Source organism: Sapajus apella, unplaced genomic scaffold (genome assembly GCF_009761245.1).
Source record: "Sapajus apella isolate SASKATOON/1434 unplaced genomic scaffold, GSC_monkey_1.0 scaffold30, whole genome shotgun sequence".
NCBI classification, from domain to species: domain Eukaryota; kingdom Metazoa; phylum Chordata; class Mammalia; order Primates; family Cebidae; genus Sapajus; species Sapajus apella.
In genome coordinates, this window is record NW_022436970.1 from 1,367,887 (window position 1) to 1,388,273 (window position 20,387).

At 37.9% G+C, this 20,387-nt stretch overlaps 1 protein-coding gene across 50 annotated transcripts in view; it reads right to left on the reverse strand.

Annotated features, from left to right (window-relative positions):
* TCF4 (transcription factor 4) overlaps window positions 1-20,387 on the reverse strand; it is a 370,299-nt gene that overhangs the window by 26,077 nt on the left and 323,835 nt on the right. For 42 of the 50 annotated variants that reach the window (XM_032293849.1, XM_032293840.1, XM_032293846.1 and 39 more), the window contains 5 exons: window positions 20,112-20,244; window positions 12,033-12,100; window positions 10,515-10,593; window positions 7,911-7,987; window positions 5,113-5,316 (listed from right to left, as the gene is read on the reverse strand). In XM_032293849.1, coding sequence (XP_032149740.1) covers window positions 5,113-5,316; window positions 7,911-7,987; window positions 10,515-10,593; window positions 12,033-12,100; window positions 20,112-20,244 — 561 coding nt within the window. The remainder of the gene's footprint in view (window positions 1-5,112; window positions 5,317-7,910; window positions 7,988-10,514; window positions 10,594-12,032; window positions 12,101-20,111; window positions 20,245-20,387) is intronic. The other 8 variants (XM_032293844.1, XM_032293835.1, XM_032293817.1 and 5 more) reach the window with 1 other exon arrangement.

Sequence of the window (20,387 nt, forward strand, 5' to 3'; positions counted from 1 at the left end):
AGGGATGCTGTGGAGGACAGGTATGGGGAGTAAGTTTCACAGGACTCCCCCATCCCTAAGTCACCTAGAACAGTTTCTCATAGGAGATGACCACTCCTCCACCAAGCAACCATGTAATCATTCACTACTGGGTAAGAGCTGGGCCCCTGATCTTTCAGAGGGCATAGCAGAGTGGCAGGCAACAATCTGCTTAAATACACATCTTTTCCTACTAGTCTGTGAATTCCTTGAGAGCACAGAGCCTACACTTGGTAACCATGGATAAATGTTATTGAAATGAATAAATAGGCTTTAAACAAAAAGGATCTGAGAGCTACCCTAACGCAATATATGAATAGTAGAGAGGATTTTTAGCTCAATGATCCCATAATCACTGACTCTACCAACAAATCACCAGGAGCACACAGAGTCACAGAAAGACAGGTTTGATGTGGGTTTTGTTCTTACTCAGTTAAAAAAGAGGTTAGGGAGGTCATTTGAAAGGCTTCTTTTCAGGTCTCATCTGTGGATCTGAATACTGAATGAATAACGGACAGAATTGTATTTGGAAAATTGCCCTTTCAATAATTTATAAGAAATCTAAAATTTAATCTAATATCGGGATTAACCATGGAGGTCTCTGAGGCACAGAGGGGACCCCAGTTGTTAAGAGTTTCTAACTAGGGTAGTGAAGACCTGGTTATTTCCTTATTCTCCTACATGCAGAGATTTCTGCTTTAATTCTAGAGGACAAGTGGGTGGTTATAGTAAGAAAAATAACTAAATAACTTAAAATTTTCTACCTCAAGCACCCTGGTAGGGAGAGTTCACACCTCTTAGGCAGTCAGCACAAACATGTCGGTTTAAGAATAAGTGGGTAGATAATGTGGTAATTTTAATCTAAGCATGCCACCACATTGGAGGGAAAGTTCTCTGTCTGTACATTGGGGTAGAGAGCTGCTCTGGCAAACCCGCCATGGAATACCTGGAAACTTCTTTTGCCAATCAACACTTATCAAGGTTTGAAAATCACAGGCTCCTAGCATTTAAAATAAATTATCAAAAGGTGTTCTCATAGATAATCTATGGCGAGTGTGCCTGGTAGTAAAAAAGAGCACTGAATTTGGAGTTGATGTGCTTGAGTTTAAATCCAGCTGCGTGACTTGCGACTAACTGCTCAAACCTCCTAGGGCTCACTTTACCGACACCTGAAATGGCCACTACCGTCATCCTCACTGGGCAGCTGTGAAGACTGCCTAAGACAATGCACACGGAGCGCCTAGCAGAGGGGCTGCCAACTCATGTGGCACTCAGAATATGTTAGTTTCTTCGTGTCTTTTCTCCTGTTTCTATGGATGATCTATTTACGGGGGTCGGGGGGAGAGAGACAAAATGTAATATGTGGGACTTGAGGAATTTACAATAGTTGGTAAGGCAGAGTCATACCCATAAAAGAGGCACAACTATGCAGAGCTGGGTAAGACAAATATCTAGAAATGGTATGATTCATAGAGCTGTAAGAGTAGAGAAAAAAAATGGCTAGCATGGGTGGGGTAGCAAGGGAAGGCTTCCTGGAAGAGGAATGATTTGAGTCAGTACTTTGAGAATGGGTGAGTATTAGGTGTACAGAGATAAGCAGATAGGGCTGGACAAGACAGAGATACAAAAGTACTGACGGAAAACATACAGGGTGAATTCTGGTAATATGCACAGCCTGGTCTTGCTGGAAGACTTGTTGCAGATTGGAAGGGCTCAACATAAGGCTTTCGGTAAATGGTAACAGGCTTCAAATGCTGAGCTAAGGAATTGATCTTTATTCTGTAGATAATGGAAAGCCAGGGAAGGTTTTTGAGCAGGAAAGAAGCATAGCTGAATAATATCATCCAGAAAGCTTGTAAGTATACAAACATCCACTCTGGTGTTATGAGCCATGCCACTGTGAAAAAAAATCTCTTTCATTATACTAATACTTAGTAAATCACTGAAGACCTACTTCAGAACTCCAAGGAAAACATTTTATGAATCAAAAGCTAAGGACAATATGTTAGCAATTAAATGAGATAACAGCCAAGGCAGAACCACAGTTTTCCCCACCACGATTTCAAGCTGCTGCAGAAAGAAACGCTTATATCACCTTCCAAGTTATCAAGCCATTTTGTTTTGATTTTTGGAAGGAGGAGAGAGAGGAAACAAGAAGAGGACGGAGGTCGAGAGGATTCAAAGCTGCCTATTCTTTAATCAGAAGGAATTACTAAGGAGAGTTAGAAAGGTGATGTGCTCAAAACAAAACCGGGACTGGGATAAGTATCAAGTTACTGCAACTCGCTTCCGCTCCAGAACAACAAACGAAGGTGTGTAGTTGGGAATGAGACTCTCACCAGTGCTTTCTGCTGAAGTTTCCGGTGCATACCTCCCACGGCTACTTTATTTACTGCAGCTGGCCAAAGTTTTATAGCCTGTTTCATGTATTAAAATTCAAATGTGGAAAACATTACCAGTATCCTCCTTGAATTTTTTTGTTGTTGGGGGGAAGGGGGGGGGTGAGTGTTTTATTCTCCTTCCCCTTAAACTTCCTTTTTATTGTGGAATGTATCAAATGGTCAAAGACTAACTTCAGACTGATTAAATTCAAAAACTATTTCCTTTGTTCTTATGTTTTTGTTTTAAAATTCATACCAGTTTGCACGGGAAAGATAGGCCAAACCAATCTCTTTCACACACATTAGTGTTTCAGGCTGAGGAGCTCAGATTCTGGGGACTCACTGAATGGTTTTCAAGAAGAAAGAAGAGAGACTGCAAAACCCCATTTGGTTCAAAGGGAAGCAGGTTGATGACATGCCACATCTTTGGAGTTACGCTATCATCTGGCTGGCTCTGTGGCTGTACTTGATTGAATATTAAATGTCTTCAGATAAGAAAACAGGAACTTTTCCTTATCAGCAAAACTGGTGGCTTTATTACGTGTGTGTGTGTGTGTGTGTGTGTGTGTGTGTGTGTGCGCGCGATCCAATCGAAGAGGTTTCTGTGTAATATTGGCTATTTCCTTTTTTCTACCATTCTATTCTAGCATCTCACTTTCCCTTCTACTGAGGTCAGTCCAACTTCTCATCTCCCAAAGTAAGCCTAGTCTTTTCCTTCCATCCCACCTCTGAATCAGACTCAAAAAGAAGGCAATTCAAAGGTCAAATAGTTCCAAAAAGCATTTATGTATAGTTTAATATTTAAAAGAACCACTTAACCTACATCTGGTATTTAAGAAAAACTTTACATATTTATGGAAAAGACTGTCTCTGAAGCAATGCCCTGGGTGCATGTTACATCCGTTTAACATATGCAAAATGAACACAGCTACAGAAATTAAACTATTTTTCTCTTGATTAAGAGCAGATATACAGAAATGGTTATAAGTCACAGATCTGGCTTTTAATAAAGCCAGATTTCTTAATTAAAAGCAGTATTGTTTAAACACTGTAGTTAAAAAAATAAAAGAGTTGTACAAATGAAAATCTCATATTATATGCATCCCAAGTGTATTTAACACATTACCTGAGGCCAAGCTAAATTAAAATCTAGACTTTCCTTTTGTAAACTCTCAGCAACTGCCATGAACATACAAACAATTTTTATTCAGTGATGAATTTTTAGGGCAGAGGTCAAGGCAAAGAAAAAAGATTTCACTTTGGCATTCAAAAATATCTTTCCACATCTTAGATGTTAGTTGCTTCTATTTATAAACCAGTATTTTTGGTTTCAAATTGGTTGCAGATTTCAATACTACACCGTTCAGAATGGTGCTCTTAAACTTAGTCTTTCGTTAAGAGAAACCGAAAAAGATGGACAGGAGAATACTATCGAGCAAGAACTTAAAAGAACCTCATCACAATTCGTACGTATTTTGCATTTCCTTTTGAAACCATGCTTAAACAAGAAATGCTACAGTGATAATGGAAAATAGACCTTCATCCAAGCAACTTTTAACAAGCCTGTAAGGGACAAACAGGACACTAAGGTGCTTAGAGACCAGGTAGGAACTTGTGAGGAGCAGAACTACAGAGAATCACTCATCAAGTTACATTCTCCACCACTCTAGTCACCTCATTAATTGTCATCAAAATATTTTATTAAGAAGAGCCTCTGAATCGTCATAAACATCCTCAAAAAGAATTATCTCCAAAATCTTTTCAAAAGTAATGAGGAAAAATAAAATCCAATTGTAATATGGACAAATCTGCTTAAATATTATTCAAATAAAGACTTACTCTAAATAGGTAGAGGTAAAGCTACTCTATTAAATTACACAGTCCCACACAGTGTATGTATACAAATAAATATACCATGTGTTTCTATCTCCCAGACTCAGAATTGACAGACACTATTTTGGCTTCTTTAATTTCAAAAAAAAACCAAGAATTTGAATTACTAGCAATGTCCTATCATAATATGAACTTCAATTGTACACTTTGGCCAGGGTCACCAAAATGAGTAATTTCAAACACCAACAATGACCCAGCAATTCACTTCTAAAGGGAAACATCTACCTGCACAAAACCTCAAACATGAATATTTACAGAAGCACTATTCATCATAGCCAAGGAGAGGGAACAACCCAAATGTCCATCATCTGATCAATGGATAAATTTAATGTGGTATGTCCATACAGTGAAATATTATTTGACAATAAAAATGAATGAAGCTCAATATGTGGCAAACTATGGGAAAACTGCAACAGTCATACTAAGCAAAAGAAGCCAGTCAAAAAAGACCACTACATGTTGCATGATTCCATATATTCAAAATATCCAGAATAGGTGAATCTATAGAGACAGAAAGTGGATTAGTGGTTGGCAAGGGCTGAAGTAGGGGGTATGGGGAATGACTGCTTACTGGGCACTAAGAGGTTCTTTTCTTTTTGCAGAGGGCAAAAATATTCAAAAACTAGGCTGTGGTGATGGTTGCACAACCCTGTGAATACATTAAAACATTTAAATTGTACACTTGAAATGGGCTCATTGTATGTTAAAGTATATCTCAATAAAGTTGATTTTTTTTAAAAAACAGCAGCAACAGTAGTATTTATACCTGAAATTCTAATTCTATATGATAACTGTAGAGTCTACAAATTTTATCACTTACCATGAGTGAATGTCTGTTGGCTGAAAGAAGGCCAGTTCCATACCCTGAGCCCAGACCACCCATGGCTCCATTATGAGAAGGTCCGATGATTCCATGCATGTCCCCATGACCACCAGGCATAGCTGTGGATGGGCCCACTGCATGGTTCCGAAGAACATGAATAGCATCATCCAGTCTTTCTAAACGATCTTCAATTCGGCTTTGCTGTTGGTTAACAAATGATGCAAAATTTGATTTAGCTCAAAATGCGTTTCCAAATTACCTAAGTAAAACTTCAGTTGATAAAAACCACACTGCAGGTTTCTAAATACGTTTCCAATAAAGTGTATTTCCTTAAAACAATAATGCAAATAGTGTTGTTTTCAGAAAACTGGTAGAACATGTTAATGTTAAAATTACAGTGTTATTTTTCATGAACAAACTAAATTCAGTAATTATTCCAGGACATGATAACATACATGTGCTATACAGTACTGCCTTAGCTTGAAAGATAATTTAGATTTATTTCAGAAGAGAAAAACATTCATTGAATTTAAGGAACTTACTGGCAGGCATTAAGTTAAAGAGTTTTAAACAATTACCACTGAAAAGATGACCTATTTATAGTTTCTTAACGAAATTACTTTCCTGAAGGTATATTTCTTTGGCCTTCCCTGTGGTATATCACACAGTGCTAAGTACCAAATCAAAGACAGGGAAAAGCATACGGATGATAATTTCTTGTTGAGTTTTTAACCGCTGTTTCTGGCTTTCTGGCATCAAAACCAGCGGGTGGGATGTAAGGGCCTCAAAATGGTTACAGGAAAAAGTTAGAGAAATTCTGTCAACTAAACTGATATAAGATTTTAAAACTGAAGAATCACAAACACTTGAATCAACTGTTCACTGCGGCATCTAACTGATTTCAAAGCCCCAACTATAGTACAGAATTCATGACTTTAAACCATTAAATACCAACCAACCTTTGTTCATCCTTGCCATTAGGATCCTAGTTTTTCACAACTAGACAATGCCTAAAGTTTTCAGTGAAGAAAAATGACATGTAGCTATGTATTCATTTAAAAACTGTGATCAATAATGATACCAAATCCCACGCTCCAGCGTATACTTTAAAACATACCATCTCATTGATCCTCGTTTCACATGAGTACGGGCAGGCAGGGAAGACAGTGTGATCCATTCCATATGGACATGAAAATGAGGCTCAAAGACACTAAATGAATTAATTACGTAGTGTCACACTGCCAGGAAATGGTAAAGTCAGAGTTGGAATCTAGGTCTTTTGATTTTAAATCTAATGACTCTTTGCACTAGATCATGCTACAGTCAATTCTGATTTCAAATGGGCTGTGCAAACAGGTATACCAGCTCAATTGCAAGAGAAAAACAATTTCTAAGTATACTGACAGGAAGAATGTGTATCTAATATAGTAGTGTATGGTGCAGAGCATTTTTATTTGGTAGGTTTGGGAGTTAAACTCCCTCCCCTAGACTGCTAGCTTTGCTATATATTTATCTTGGAAAAGTTACTAAACCTCTTGGAGTATATGTTTTTTAATTTATAAATATGGGAATGATAATACATACTTACTTCTGAGTATAAATATACGCAGGAAGTGAAATCATACATGTGCCTATCACAATTTCTGGCTCACAGCTTCCTGGTGGAGAAAGCAGTTTCTGCTTGTGAATCTCTTCTTCAGTGCTCAGAATTCAAACAGAATGAAGCTGTGGTCTATAACTATACAACTTGTCTTTACAGTTCTATAGTTGGACAAAGCCTGGTTTTGACGAATAGGCTCCAGAGAATAACTGATGAAGGTAAACGCTAAAACAACTAATTATCTGGATGTGGTCTGCAGATTAATTGGGCTGGGTAGTGCATCTATGTTTCACTGTATGGTTTCCTTTATTGGTCAAAATGCATAGCTGAATGATTGATACACTATAGCAAGAAAGAACACAACAAAGGAGGGAAATCCACCTTTGTTTTTTCTTTTTAGGTTTTCCTTAAAGGTTAAGCTGAAAGGGTAGAAGATAAGACAGCACTAAGGCAGGTAGATAAATCTATGCCTTCTTCCACGTGTCATCTTAAGATAGGAGGGAGGAAAGAAAAACTCAACCCTGAGGAACTAAAAGGCTCCTCTCCCTCACTCCTATTCCTTCCCACTAGATTCATGTACAGCCTACATGCTGCAAAATGAGCATTGTTCCATGCATATTTCTGGCCCCCACCATCATGAGTAGAGAAAAACTAAAGTGTCAGACACTGAATCATCATGACAGTATTTATAATAATTAATTATGTCCATGGAAATTTTCAGCTATTCCCTCCTGGAAGAGTAGGCACTTCTCTACCACAAAGGATATCACTGGGTTTCTACGAGAAGGGAATCTCTTGTAAACCTGTTATTCTAGAAAGCAAAGAAGAGGTAGACAGAATCAAACGTTCTAGGCATGAGACTTGGCTGAAGTTCCAGCACTCTGATAGCAGGGAAGTGATTTAATCATTGATAGAGATCTTTCCTAGATATGGGGAGGAGGCCATTGCCTTTTCAGGATTTTATCTGGTACTAGATATTTACAGCCCTGGGCTTCCATTACAGTAGTATCTGGGTTCCCATCTCCAAATAGGAACAAGCATAGCCTAATGACTCTGGCTCCAGGGAGCTTTTGTGCTTAACGCTGATCTAAAGTTACTAACAGGGAAAATCAGAAACTTGGGGAACAAAGGCGACTGAACAGGAAAGAACATGACTTGGAAATGGGTGGAACAGAGATTAGCAAATGAAACATACCAAAGAGTGTAAGGGTCCTTCATAATTAGGAGACGATGAGGCCTGTCCTCCATTTCTAGACCAAACAGCTGTGCCTGCTGATATTAAAATGGGAATTACAATCAGATCTAGACACAGGTAAAAAGAAGCTTGCCCATATTTTAAACAGTCCTTGTGGAAATGGCCATGATGATTTTCATTTAATCTATAAGGTGAATACATGTAGACTTCCCATATAAGAATCTGGGGACAAGGAAAACATTTTAAATGTTAAAATATGTAGACTTTACATAGACTCACAATTCCCCATGCTGGCTGTCTCCTAAAAGAGAACATTTAATTGATTCTGAATTTTGGCTAGAAGGGTTCCTGTGGAAGAAAAATTATCACTATGGAATTGAGGTGCTTTTAAGGGTACAAAAATTGGATTTTGTTAGAACTTCAGGCAAGGACAGTTTATATTAAACCAAAATTCTCGCCCCAACGGAAAACAGCTTTGCTACTTGTTTTTAAAATGATAAATCTTGAAAAACTTTTTAAGGGAATAGGATTAGTTAGCAGTGATCAACTAAGCCAGAAATTTAAGGTCAATATACAGTGACAACTGAAAGTTTCTTCTGAAGAAAATAATTTTTTTAATGATTCACTAAACTTGAAGATAAAAAAAGACTGCTGTTAGAATACATATTACATGTCTAACCTACAAAATAAAAAATATTTTAAATTTAAAATAATACACATTCAGTGTAGAAAACTTGGAGAATACATAATTCAAAAAAGGAAAAAATAATAACTATGATCTCACTGAAATCTCATGCCCCGACACTGTTAGCACTTTTAAAATCCACTCTTCCTGTCTTTTCTGGGTGTGCATGTGTATTTTTATGCTAAATAAAAATAGAATATTTTGTTCAATTACTTTTCTTGACAGAATTTGGACAGAGCCGTCGGTGTGAAAATAGCAATCTGTCCCCATATTTGCATCTTCATAAAAGTTCTTTCTTCCTAACATGTGGTCTTCCATGATGCATTACCAAGACCCAAAAAGTGGCATCTCTAGCCTTGTTTCTGTGCCTTTCACCGAAAGCACACTACTCAGGTCGAGGGAATTTGTGATGTTTTCTGGAATGGCTGTTCATACTAATTTTTCATTCCCACCATTAATCTAAAAGTGGACTGGCAGAACTGTGGGCACCAGATTTTTGTCCAAGCTCTGCTATTATGACCGGTATAAACTCAACAATTCAACTCTCTTTTGGGGACTCCATCTTCTCATCTGTAAAATCAGGATATCAGACTACCTTTATTGTTCTCAAACATTATGATACCATAGAACATTTTTTTCTTTCTAAATTAGAAAATGAATAAAATGAAAGCTGCTTTGTTTGCAATGTGGAACTTGGAGTCCCACCTGCTCAGATTTCTCTATCTCTTGTTGTCTCGAAGGAGAATACTGACACTTGAAATCATTTTTCAGAGTGTAAGAATTTGGTACAGAACCAGGGGACTACAACAATACTGAACTCTACTTTCTACTGCCACCAAGGGAAATGTTTCGTTATCCTCTTAAAATCACCTCAATTGCTTCCCAGTTTCAACATGGTCTCTCTGGACATACAGACTTCAGAATCGAACTGCCCTCTCTATTCTGTGATCTTCCCATACTATGGAGGCTTGGAAGAGGCTGATATTAAATCCCAGCTAAGCCGTGACCAACACTTCTGAAAGTGTGGGGCAATGTGAACCTCCTGTTCTCAACCAAGGAGCCCAGTTTACACCAGGCCATGAGAGCAGCACGCAGGGAATGACATAGGCAAGTGACTCCACTCTACATTACAGTAAGGTAAGGTTTCCATCAGGTACAGATGTGATTTAGGTTTTGTTGTTGATGTTGTTTTGTTTTTTTAATAAGCTACCTGTCCCCTTTCCTAAGAGCAGAGACATGAACCAGGGAAGGCTTTCTGGAAGCGTTTATATTGGAAAGACAATGAGTCTCTTAAATGGATCCCTGAAAAATAAAATCATTTACTGACCTAACTCTAAAAATTAGAGTTATTCAAATTGAAGCCACAAGTCACATGAATATGTTATATTTTGAAGTCAAGCAACCCTTCTACTCCACACAACTATTTCACAATTTATTTACAAAATTATAGTTTTCTCCAAACATCCCAATGGCATGTACTTTAAAGAGGGAATTTGGAAAGCCTAACATTTCTGCAGGAAATGATCCATTTAAATAGTCTATATTTGATGACTATATAGTCTATATTCATATTCATGACTATATTAACTTAGTTTTTTCATCTGAGACGTTTTATTGGAATACATTATTCTGCTGTTGGGTGTCTTCTGCAGAGCTAAGAAAAGTGTAAGAAATGCATTTTCCATATGCCTGTATATTCTAAAAAGATAATCTAATTTTTAAGAAAATGAATGGATGTAAACGACTACACTGTTATCTGGTAATCTGTCTCTCTCACCCCTTTGTATTTGTCTGTGACGGGAACATTAAGTTTTGGGATTTGGTGGGAAGTGAGTTTCCACCTACTAGAGCAGGAAGTATAAGGGGGAAATCATTCTCATAAACTGTTATACGATGAAATGGGATTTGAAATACACTACCTGAGAGAGAAGGAGGAGAGCCAACAGGAGTTGAAGGATTGGATGAAAAGCTGTTGTTAGTGTGATCTGGAGAATAGATCTTAAAACAATAAGGAGAAAGAAAAAAAACACCCTCATTCATTAAAATAATTCACATTTTTTCTAAACGACAAAGTGGTCAATGCAATTCATTTAAAACTTACAAGTTACAAAATACATGTAACAATCAACTACAGTACCAATATTGTCAAATAAAAAACTTAACAATTATTTTAATTTTTCAAAAGAAGAATTAACTGATGTGGTATGAGATGGAGGAAAAAGAGCCAGACCGGGGTCTGGGGACTTCAATTCGACTTTTCTTCTTACTGGCTGTGTGGCTATGGGCCAGCCAAGTAGATACTCTGAACTTTCCTCATCTACAAAATGAGAAGTTGGATAGGATCGTTTTTAAGATATTTTGCCACTCCTTTGCCAGATTAAGGCATTTGATTCCATAGCATTAGAAGGCCCAGATGAAACAAAAACTTTTACTTAGGGCACAATGCTAACAGAGTGTGAACTTTTTTAATGCTCCCAATGGTAAAAGCTAACTGAAGAGACAAAATCTTAGAGAAGCAAATCTTCACTTACATTCATTCATTCATTCATTCATTCGACGGAGTCTTGCTCTGTCACCCAGGCTGGAGTGCAGTGGCATGATCTTAGCTCACTGCAACCTCTGCCTCTCGGGTTCAAGCAATTCTCCTGCCTCAGCCTCCTGAGGAGCTGAGATTATAGGCACGAGCCACCCAGCCCAGCTAATTTTTGTGTTTTTAGTAGAGATGGAGTTTCCCTACGGTGGCCAGGCTGGTCTTGAAACTCCTGCCCTCAAGTGACCCATTCACCTCGGCTTCCAAGGTGCTGGGATTACAGGTGTGAACCACAGCATCCGGCCCTCCACTTAATATTTGTAAATGACCATGTTTAGCTTTTGACTAAAATACCACATATGTACTCTCCGAGACAATGAAGGTATGCCATTTTGTCATCAGGGAACATATAAGAAATGTCCAATTTTAGCTTCCTGGCAGTGGGTGGGCAAAGCAGAGAAGCTGAGTCCCCCAGGTGCCAATTACATGACATTTCTTCGTGGACGTCAGTTATTGTCATTTTTTTCCAAATGCCTCTTCCAAAGTGTTTTACAACTATTCCCTGCTGACAGTCTTAGCTGGTCATTGAGCACTCATATTACTTTAGAGAAAAATAAGACATCAGTATAAAAAAACCTATAAACCTAAAATCAGGAGAATATTCCCACATCCATAATTGAGTGTGGTTTAGTACCACGGTGAAGATTAGATGGAAGAGACTATATGTAGATATGGGAAGCTTCAGATCCTTCTCAAATTTTCCAATGACTGTTATACAAGAAAGCTACCATTTTCCAAAAATCAAAGCTATTTGCCATTCATTTTCGAAAATTCCAAATGTCCACTTCTGATTAAAGTTCACCCTTTACCATGGTACATATGGAGCCCAAAGTCAATATTTCCTCACCGAAGCAAGTGCTTTCCCCAGAGCATCTCCAGTCTGGGAGCTGCCGGCTGCCCCACTTCCTCTATTTGCTGCAAAAACAAAAGGCAGAATATGAAAACCAGGCAGTGAGACGTCTAACAATTTTCTATTCCTGGTCCATTTACTCACAATTTAATTGCATTTTTAATGCTAATTACAACACATTAATCTTTAATTAGCATTAATTTGTTTGCTGAGGTAGATGTCAAATATATTCATGTTACTTTTTTTACAGATAAAATATAAACCTGACATCTTGGTTTAAAGATAAAGTGGTTTCCTTGCTATGACTTTCCCCTTGCTGTTGATGAGCTGGTGAATGGTAGCAAACTATGTGACGGTCATTGTTGACAAGTCTATGGTACTTTCAGGCCTCTGGAGTCCTCAGAGTCTGTCTTTTCTTTATATTATTTTATAGCACATGGAATTATCTTCACAAATAACTTCTACCTGTTTTCAAATAAATAGAAATTTTATACATAGCAAAAAGAGGTATTCTTCTCATAGTTCCACAGTATATCAAACAAACAAATATTTCTACAACAGGTCTGCCTAACAAGGAGAGAAAATATTTTTAACGTTTTCAACAACATATATTCTCCACAGATTTTAAAGTCTGTGTTCACACTAAGAAAAAGTGAACTGTTATGCTACTAAAAGTCGATATGGTCTCAGATTCCAGAGATAAAATAAGTCTACATATTCATGAAGCTTATCTCGACTGCCTTAAACACTGGTATTTTTATCTACAAAAGAGAAGAACAAAGAGTATTGTGAATAATAAAAGACATATATTCCAGTATATATCTCAAAGTCAGCTTCCTTTAATACGTATGGTTTGAAGGTATCTTGCCTTTGTAACTTAAGTGATAGAATGGGATTTCCAGGATTCTTGTGAGGTCTTCAGTATTAACAGAATGCTTAGAACTTGGGATATGTTGCATTTATTAAGGCCTCAATATCAGTAAATTGACATAGTATCTAAATAAAACCTATTAGAGTTCTGGGGTAAGATTTGTTTTCACTATTTTGTGAAAGAAGAAAAGGAAAGCTTAAATCACCCAATGAATCCAAGCAAAACTTCATTAAATAGGTATATAATTTGTAAGACTTTCCAGCCCTATTCTTGAACTAAGAGAGCCTTCTTTCTTACAAATGTGTTGTCATCACCTTCCAGACTTGTAAAATGCAGTAGTGGGGGGGGGGGGTCAGATCTTCAGTGGTCCAATTCTATGGCTTTTCCAGGTCATCATTTAATCCTCCTGACCTCTGCTTAGCATAGCTAAACTATGCTTGTTATTTTCATATGTTTATATGTTGGGCAAGTCAGATAATCTTTCGAGATATGCTTTATGTGGTTCACAAAACCCACACCCATATTTACTTGTTAATTGCTAAAATACTGAAAGAAAACTGATAAAAAGAACACAATTACCTTGTGACAAAACAGGCCTCTTTTCCATTATCACAAAGTTACATTAAAAATACATGAGGTATCAGTACTCATGATAGGAACTGTATAAGTGAGTTCTTTGAAATGAGGGTCTGACATCATACAAATGGATCAGTGGGAGCAACTCAGATATCAAGCGTATTAAAAATATTTAGCAAAGATAAAATACAACAAAGTATATCTAGTGTGAAAATGAGAAGAATTTCTGCATTAAGAAGTTCTTTAAAGACTAAAAACAGGGATTACAGGCATGCGCCACTATGCCCAGCTAAGGTAGGACATTTGCTTGAACCCGGCAGGCAGAGGTTGCAGTGAGCCGGGATCGAGATAGCACCATTGCACTCCAGCCTGGGCAACAAGAGCAAAACTCTGTCTCAAAGGAAAAAAACAAACAAAAGAAAAACCCTAAAAACAATTCTAAAGAGAAAATAATAACGATGTGAAATACAGATGACACGAACCTTTTTCAGTATGCATTACCATGGTATTTGGGGGGCACTCATCTTTTTTTCCCCCTAGAAACGGTATTTCTTTTCATTATTATATACCTAAAAATTAGATCTACCAGTCAAAATGATTCGTGTTATCTGGTTGATTTGAATATAGATTTTCACAAAAAGTTCAGAGCTACACTGGAAAAAATCACATTATCTAACAAAGAACCTAAGCCAAAAAAGAACAAGATATTGTTTCATTACAGATAATATCTGCTACAGTAGTGGCTTTCAAAAGATTAACTCGTCCTTTAAACAATTTAAAATGAAGATTATAAATAATACACATATTTTTATGAAACTAAACAAAGTATTCAAAACCAATAAAAATATTTTAGGAGCATTTAAAACCTAAACATATATGCCCTAAAAATCACACAAGAAGAGACCAGTTATGATCATTCTGATTTCTTTAGTACTACAGCTCTCTAACTAAACTTTCTATCAGTGCCTGTTTTATACAGGGAGATATTATGACTCAGGAAATAGAATTAAAAATAGAATCAGCTTCTTACCTCATCTTGTCATGAAAATATTTCAGAAAACTACAAAGGCTACTCATGGAAACCACTGATAAGAACAGACTATTTTTTAACATGAAGCCATTTTACCTTGCAACAGCTGGAGTGCCAAACCCGAGGGCTTAAATTTCAAAGCAGTTTACTGGGGCCAGTTTGCCCTTTCACTTGGAATGCCTTTTGTTCTGGTCCAGGAAACACTGGAGAAGCTACATTTTCTAGATTCCCTGAACATGGTAAGCTACATGGGTCCTTCTCTAACAGATTTCTCTTTTTATTTGTGTGACTGATATAACCAAGGGCATAACTGGAAAGTAAATATATTTTAATTTTCAAGTGGCATAATTTTTTTTTGGGGGGGGGATTGAGAATTGGGCCATGTTTAGCAAGTAACATCATATCCTCCTTTTCAGCTTTAACATAACAGGACTTGATTACTCCTTGAGGCCCAAGATTTTTGTCAACTCATATTAGAAAATGATCAAAATGCCCACGTAACAGAAAGAAAGATGAAAACTAATGCATTTGGCTTGGTAAAGACTTTATCGATTTCTAATTTTGGCTCTAATCAATTTATCTTGCCTAAGAGAAAAATAATCAGTCCCTAAGGAGAGCTGTAACATTCAAATATGAATGGAAGATGAGCAGTTACTAAGGGGAACTGTAATTTTGTAGGAGGCTTCAACACTGCCTGCCACCCAAGTATTGTTCAGATGGCTTGAACACAAGTGCTGTTGCTGCCTGGAAGATGAAGCAGAAAGAAGGGTTTTGTATCTTGGGCTATGTGTTAGACCACCCTCTGTCCTGGTCTCAGCTTTTGGGGGAATGTTCATTCCCATTAGAACACACCCTCAACAAAACACTGGGATGAGTGGTGCCTTGGGATCAACTACTAAAAATCAGAATTTGGAAAATGTGTTGCCCCTTTAACACCCACCCACCATCTAAGGCTGGGAACATCACGAAGGCATCAAAGGAATAAGAAGCACAATTCACACTGTGTTTGCTTGAGAGAAGATGACTGCTTTCAACATAGGTTTTTCTAAACTGTGTCCGAGTGACCCTCATGTTATTAAACCATTAGAAGCAGCATAACAACGCCATGGGCTTGTCTATAAAGCTGATAAAAAGAGGGATCATTTCCAGCACTGCTACTACAACCATTGTAAAATAAAAACCCAAGTATATAGACTACAATGCACTAATTTTTAACAGGAGAGATTCCTATGAATTCAGGCGGAAGCTGGGCTTCCTGACTGTGCACAGGAAACGGAGGAGAAGACTTAAATCAAACTAGTTTATTGTTCTCTGTTGGTGGTCTTTCTAACTAAGATGCCTTGACACTGACGGATAAACTTCCTATTACCCTTATGCGCTGCGCTTGTTCATCACATGACTATTTGAGGGCTTGAGATTCTTATAAAATATAAAGTGCATATTATATGACTACTCTAATAATAAAATTACTGTGAAACCAAGTCCTCAAGGGGAAAAGGACATAATGTTTCTACTAGACAAGCCACATACTAACATGTCACACAAACATGTTATTAGAAGTGTAAGTTCTAAGCCAGATTAATTCATGAACCAGATAGATATTCCAGGGTAATCTTTAGCATATGGTGTATTAAATCAATCTTGGTAGCCTGTTCCTTCAACACTGTTTGGTTTGAGGTTTAAAAACATGGGAAAGACCATGTATTAGAAAGTAGGCCAGTTAAAGACTAATAAAACAGTAATAGTCATTATAACCATTATGTTAGTTATAGGACCATTTACCTCTGAGGATAAGGGAGTGTGTGTGGCCCTAAACTACAAAGGATCACACCTGTGAATGTATACAGATGGTGTCTCCCAATGGGGAGACAAAGTATTCTCATCCTAGAGCAGTCTCAGTAGTCTGTGCTATGGTAGGGAGTCCTCTTACTTCTTTCCATCAGAAAGGGCTACTGGATATTATTGCAAATAGGAAGGAAATATGTGGCTAGCCAAATGTGTATGGTTACAATCCTGTAGACATTCCTATTCTCTATGGCTGGTATCTAATAACTTACTTCCTCCTCCGTATGTGTGCTCAGATACAGAAGCACTGAACTGCACTGCTTCTGAGAATACCCAATGGCATAACACTGAAAGAGTTTGAAGAACTGAGTAGAGGATGCTGATGCTGATAACTCCCAAAGACCCCGACAGCTACTCTTCTTAACTGGGTGCTCCACCAGCTGAACCACTATGAATCCACGCTGTGTCTCATACATTATATTCCCCTAATTCCAGGGCTAAATTAGATGAGCCTTTCAATTCAGAAAGGTCTAATATGATCTCCAGAGTTTCACAGCAAGGCTTGAGAAAAGCAGTTAGACTATATGCAATGAATAAAACACCTTATTCTACAATTCTCTTGAAAATCCATGGATGAATGTGTCATTATAAAATAAGAACCCTCATTAATGTAATCTGAGTAAGCTTTATCCTTCTTAAGGACTTCTCAAAAAATGATATGGGATATTATAGGGCAAAATAGAACAAAGCAGGAAACGCCCAGTCACTCCCCCCAAGCCAAATAAACAGCAAACCTCAGTGGGGGTCTTCCATCTTTGAGATGCAGAGGACAGAAGAAGAAGAAAGGGAGTGTGGTAACAGAGGTTACCTTCTGAGAGTTCTAGAGCTTGTATCTCACCCCACAGGCACTGCGTTGGTCTAGTGTCAGTTCAGGATAACTGCTGACCACCAGAAAGACATGTGATAACATGACACTGGGAGGAAGGACAGCAGCCCTCTTCTGAACTGAAGAAGCAGCTTCCTAAGACATCAACACCATGTATGAAAAGACGGCACCGTCTTGCAACTTTTCACCAAGAAAACGTGAAAAATGTGATGTCCATGTGTTAGTGCTTGAACCCCATTCTTAAGGCATTAGTATTGCTTACAGTCATTTTCTACAGAATCAAGTGTAATCTCAAACATGTGTCAGGCTATGTGTTCCCTATTTACCAATTATTTAATTAGCTCTGTTTGTTCTTTGAGATACAGGCAACGTAATATTTCTTTATTTCCTGCATTTCAGAATGAGTGAGTATATGCCAAATATTTTTGAAAGTCTGCAGATGTATCCTATTAATCCATACTGTTTGTTAGGGAAGTATCACTAACATCAGAAGAGAAAGCTTCTCTTGTTATACAGACACGCTGCCATCACTGACTTCTACCACACTTGAAAAATTCAAACCAAAGACTAAGAGAATTTAAGTGTGAAGAAACGGGGGCCACTCAAACATCATGCAACACTAAGGCTTATCATGCTTAAATTTTCCTCTGCATTTTCACGTATGCAATTGGTGAACATGCAATTTTAAAGAAAAACATTCTAGAATATTCTCTCTTAAAGTAACCTTAAAGTAATATCTGTATTCATGCAAAACAATAAAGGTTTGCTCCTCTAAAATGCTGAATTACCATATCTAACTATTTCCTGAAAAAATATGCCTCTTTTTCTCATTGTGCTAATGGATTTTGACAAGTGCATCCATTATTATAAAATAATGTATGTGATAAATTTCTAAAAAGCCCTTTTCTGGGTTCTAAAAATCTCATACTTTTGTTTTTAAATTATAGCTCCTTTATTATTGTCAAGACCCTTAAATAAGGACCTGCGGTTTTTAACAAGTTAAATCTATTCTTAGCATATCGAAGTCACCTATTGCTCCACTCCACCAAGACCAACAAGTAGATTCTCCTGTTCATCCACAAACTAATGATGAAGACCATCAGCTAAAACCAAGCAAACCTCATTCCCACTGAAAACTGTGGCTGAGCTGTTTACAACTCATGGAGATAACCACCCCATTTCCTGATATGTCCTTTCCAAGTCATAGTGCCACTCTCTCAAGAGGACTGTTTTGCAAATCAATCAGAAAAACTTTTTTTCAAACAGCGCCTAAATATGTTTTCCTCAACTCGAGGTTCTGTTCCACCTTCATACCTTCCTAAAAAAGAAAATTACTCAGACCACAAGTAGACAGGAAATCTGTCATGTAAAAGGATGAATGACCGGTCATCCTTCTTTATAACCAGACCTCATGACTGCAGAAAGGGGCTTTCCATTTGTCAAACCACACTGAAGTGAAATATGCTTTTCTCACTCTTTCAGTTCTGCACTGCTTTCTTTCTTCTTGTTTTTCAAATCTGCCAAAACTGCACTGATAGCTAACAAACTTCCCCATGTGACCTCTGTCTGTAGCTCTCCAAGGTCAAACTGATGCAACGCATTTGTAGAAGCTTGGTTAGAGTTACAGAAATGGAAACTCTCTCCTCTACTTGCCTCTTAGACAGGATAGTGGAGTGGAGATGCTGCGAGATGGCTCATCTCAAGTGTGAAATATATTACTGAATAAGCAGGGAGGGCATTATTGAGGCAGAAAGTATATTTCCAACATTTCAAAACACATCTCTCCTTCATCAAAAACGTTCCTACGTAAGTGATTCACACCACTTCCCAAAATTCTACACACTCTCTCAAGAAAACAAGTGCAAAGAGCTAAGAGGATTAAACAGCAGCATTATTCTGTCACATAGTTTTCTCTCAAAGACATATACTGAGTATTCTCCCCATGGATGCTCTGAGAGTGACATTCAGGCCAAGCAAGGAGTTAGTTTGAGCTAGAACCACAGAAAGTGACCATCTGAGAAGTCTGAAGTTCTAAGAAGACCCTGGTGCACTAAGCTGTGCTGCTCATCTGAACAACAAGGTTGTCAAAGCTGGTTCAGAAGAAGGTAGTGGCTATCTCCCCATCAACTCCAACTCTTCCCTCCAGGGGAAGCTGGACATCCAACCCAGTTCGTGTCTCACGTGGGAGTACTGATTGGGGAACCACCTGTCCCAGGGAAAAGACTACAGTGAACATCAGAAGAAAGGAGAGGATGACGGCTCAGTTTATGGGAGCAGCATTCTTCTTATACCTTAACTCATTAGTAAATGTCCTTGGAGTTAAAAAAAAAAAAAAAAAAGCAGCAAATAACTTCTGGCCAATTGATGCCCAGGCGTCTCCTCTCTCATAACTGAGCAGATAATTCTACCCCTCTGAGGGACTCCACAGCGTCATTCTCCACAAGATTAACCTCATGTAGTTACTAACAGTCACCTGAGACTTTCACATAAACCAGTCCTTGGAAGACAGTGGCACACCACGGATAAGAGCCGAGCACAGTAACTGGAATTTGGGAAGCGATCAGTAAGTATCATTAAGAGCTATTCTGCTTTGTAGCTCACTAGTAAGCTGCCCGTAAGATGATGGCTCATCTTATGACTTTGTTCACTATTTTTGAGTGTGAGGAACAAGGAAGTTTTGGTCTGTTTGAACCCTGGTTCAATCTAATGATTTGCAATGGACAATGTAGCCAAATTTCAGTATCTTGTGACCAAAAATGCGGTTATGCTCAAGCCAGTGGTTTTATTTCTGTTTGGCTCATTTGTGTGTTATGTGACTAATATTTATTGCCTAATTGCTATTCACTTATGAAGGGGAAAAAGGAGGTCCTTGATGATTAAACCCAGACACCGATTGTCGGTATCAGAATTGGCATTTCTTTGACTCACCCATGATACTGTCTGTCCCGTTGGCAGGAGGCGTACAGGAAGAGGTGCTGTAATGGTTTGTGCCACTACGATGGAAAGTGGACATCGGAGGAAGACTGGAATTGATGTCTGCTGAGGAGTGTGATGGATAGCTCTATAGCAAGAAGCAGAAAAAGGTGGCCATATTTAATCATAAGGTATTGAGTTAGTTAGTTTTCAAATACTTTTCTCACAACTCTCTATTTTACAATGGAGACAGCTTTTAGAATTTCAAAACAGCCAAGAATATATCTTGCT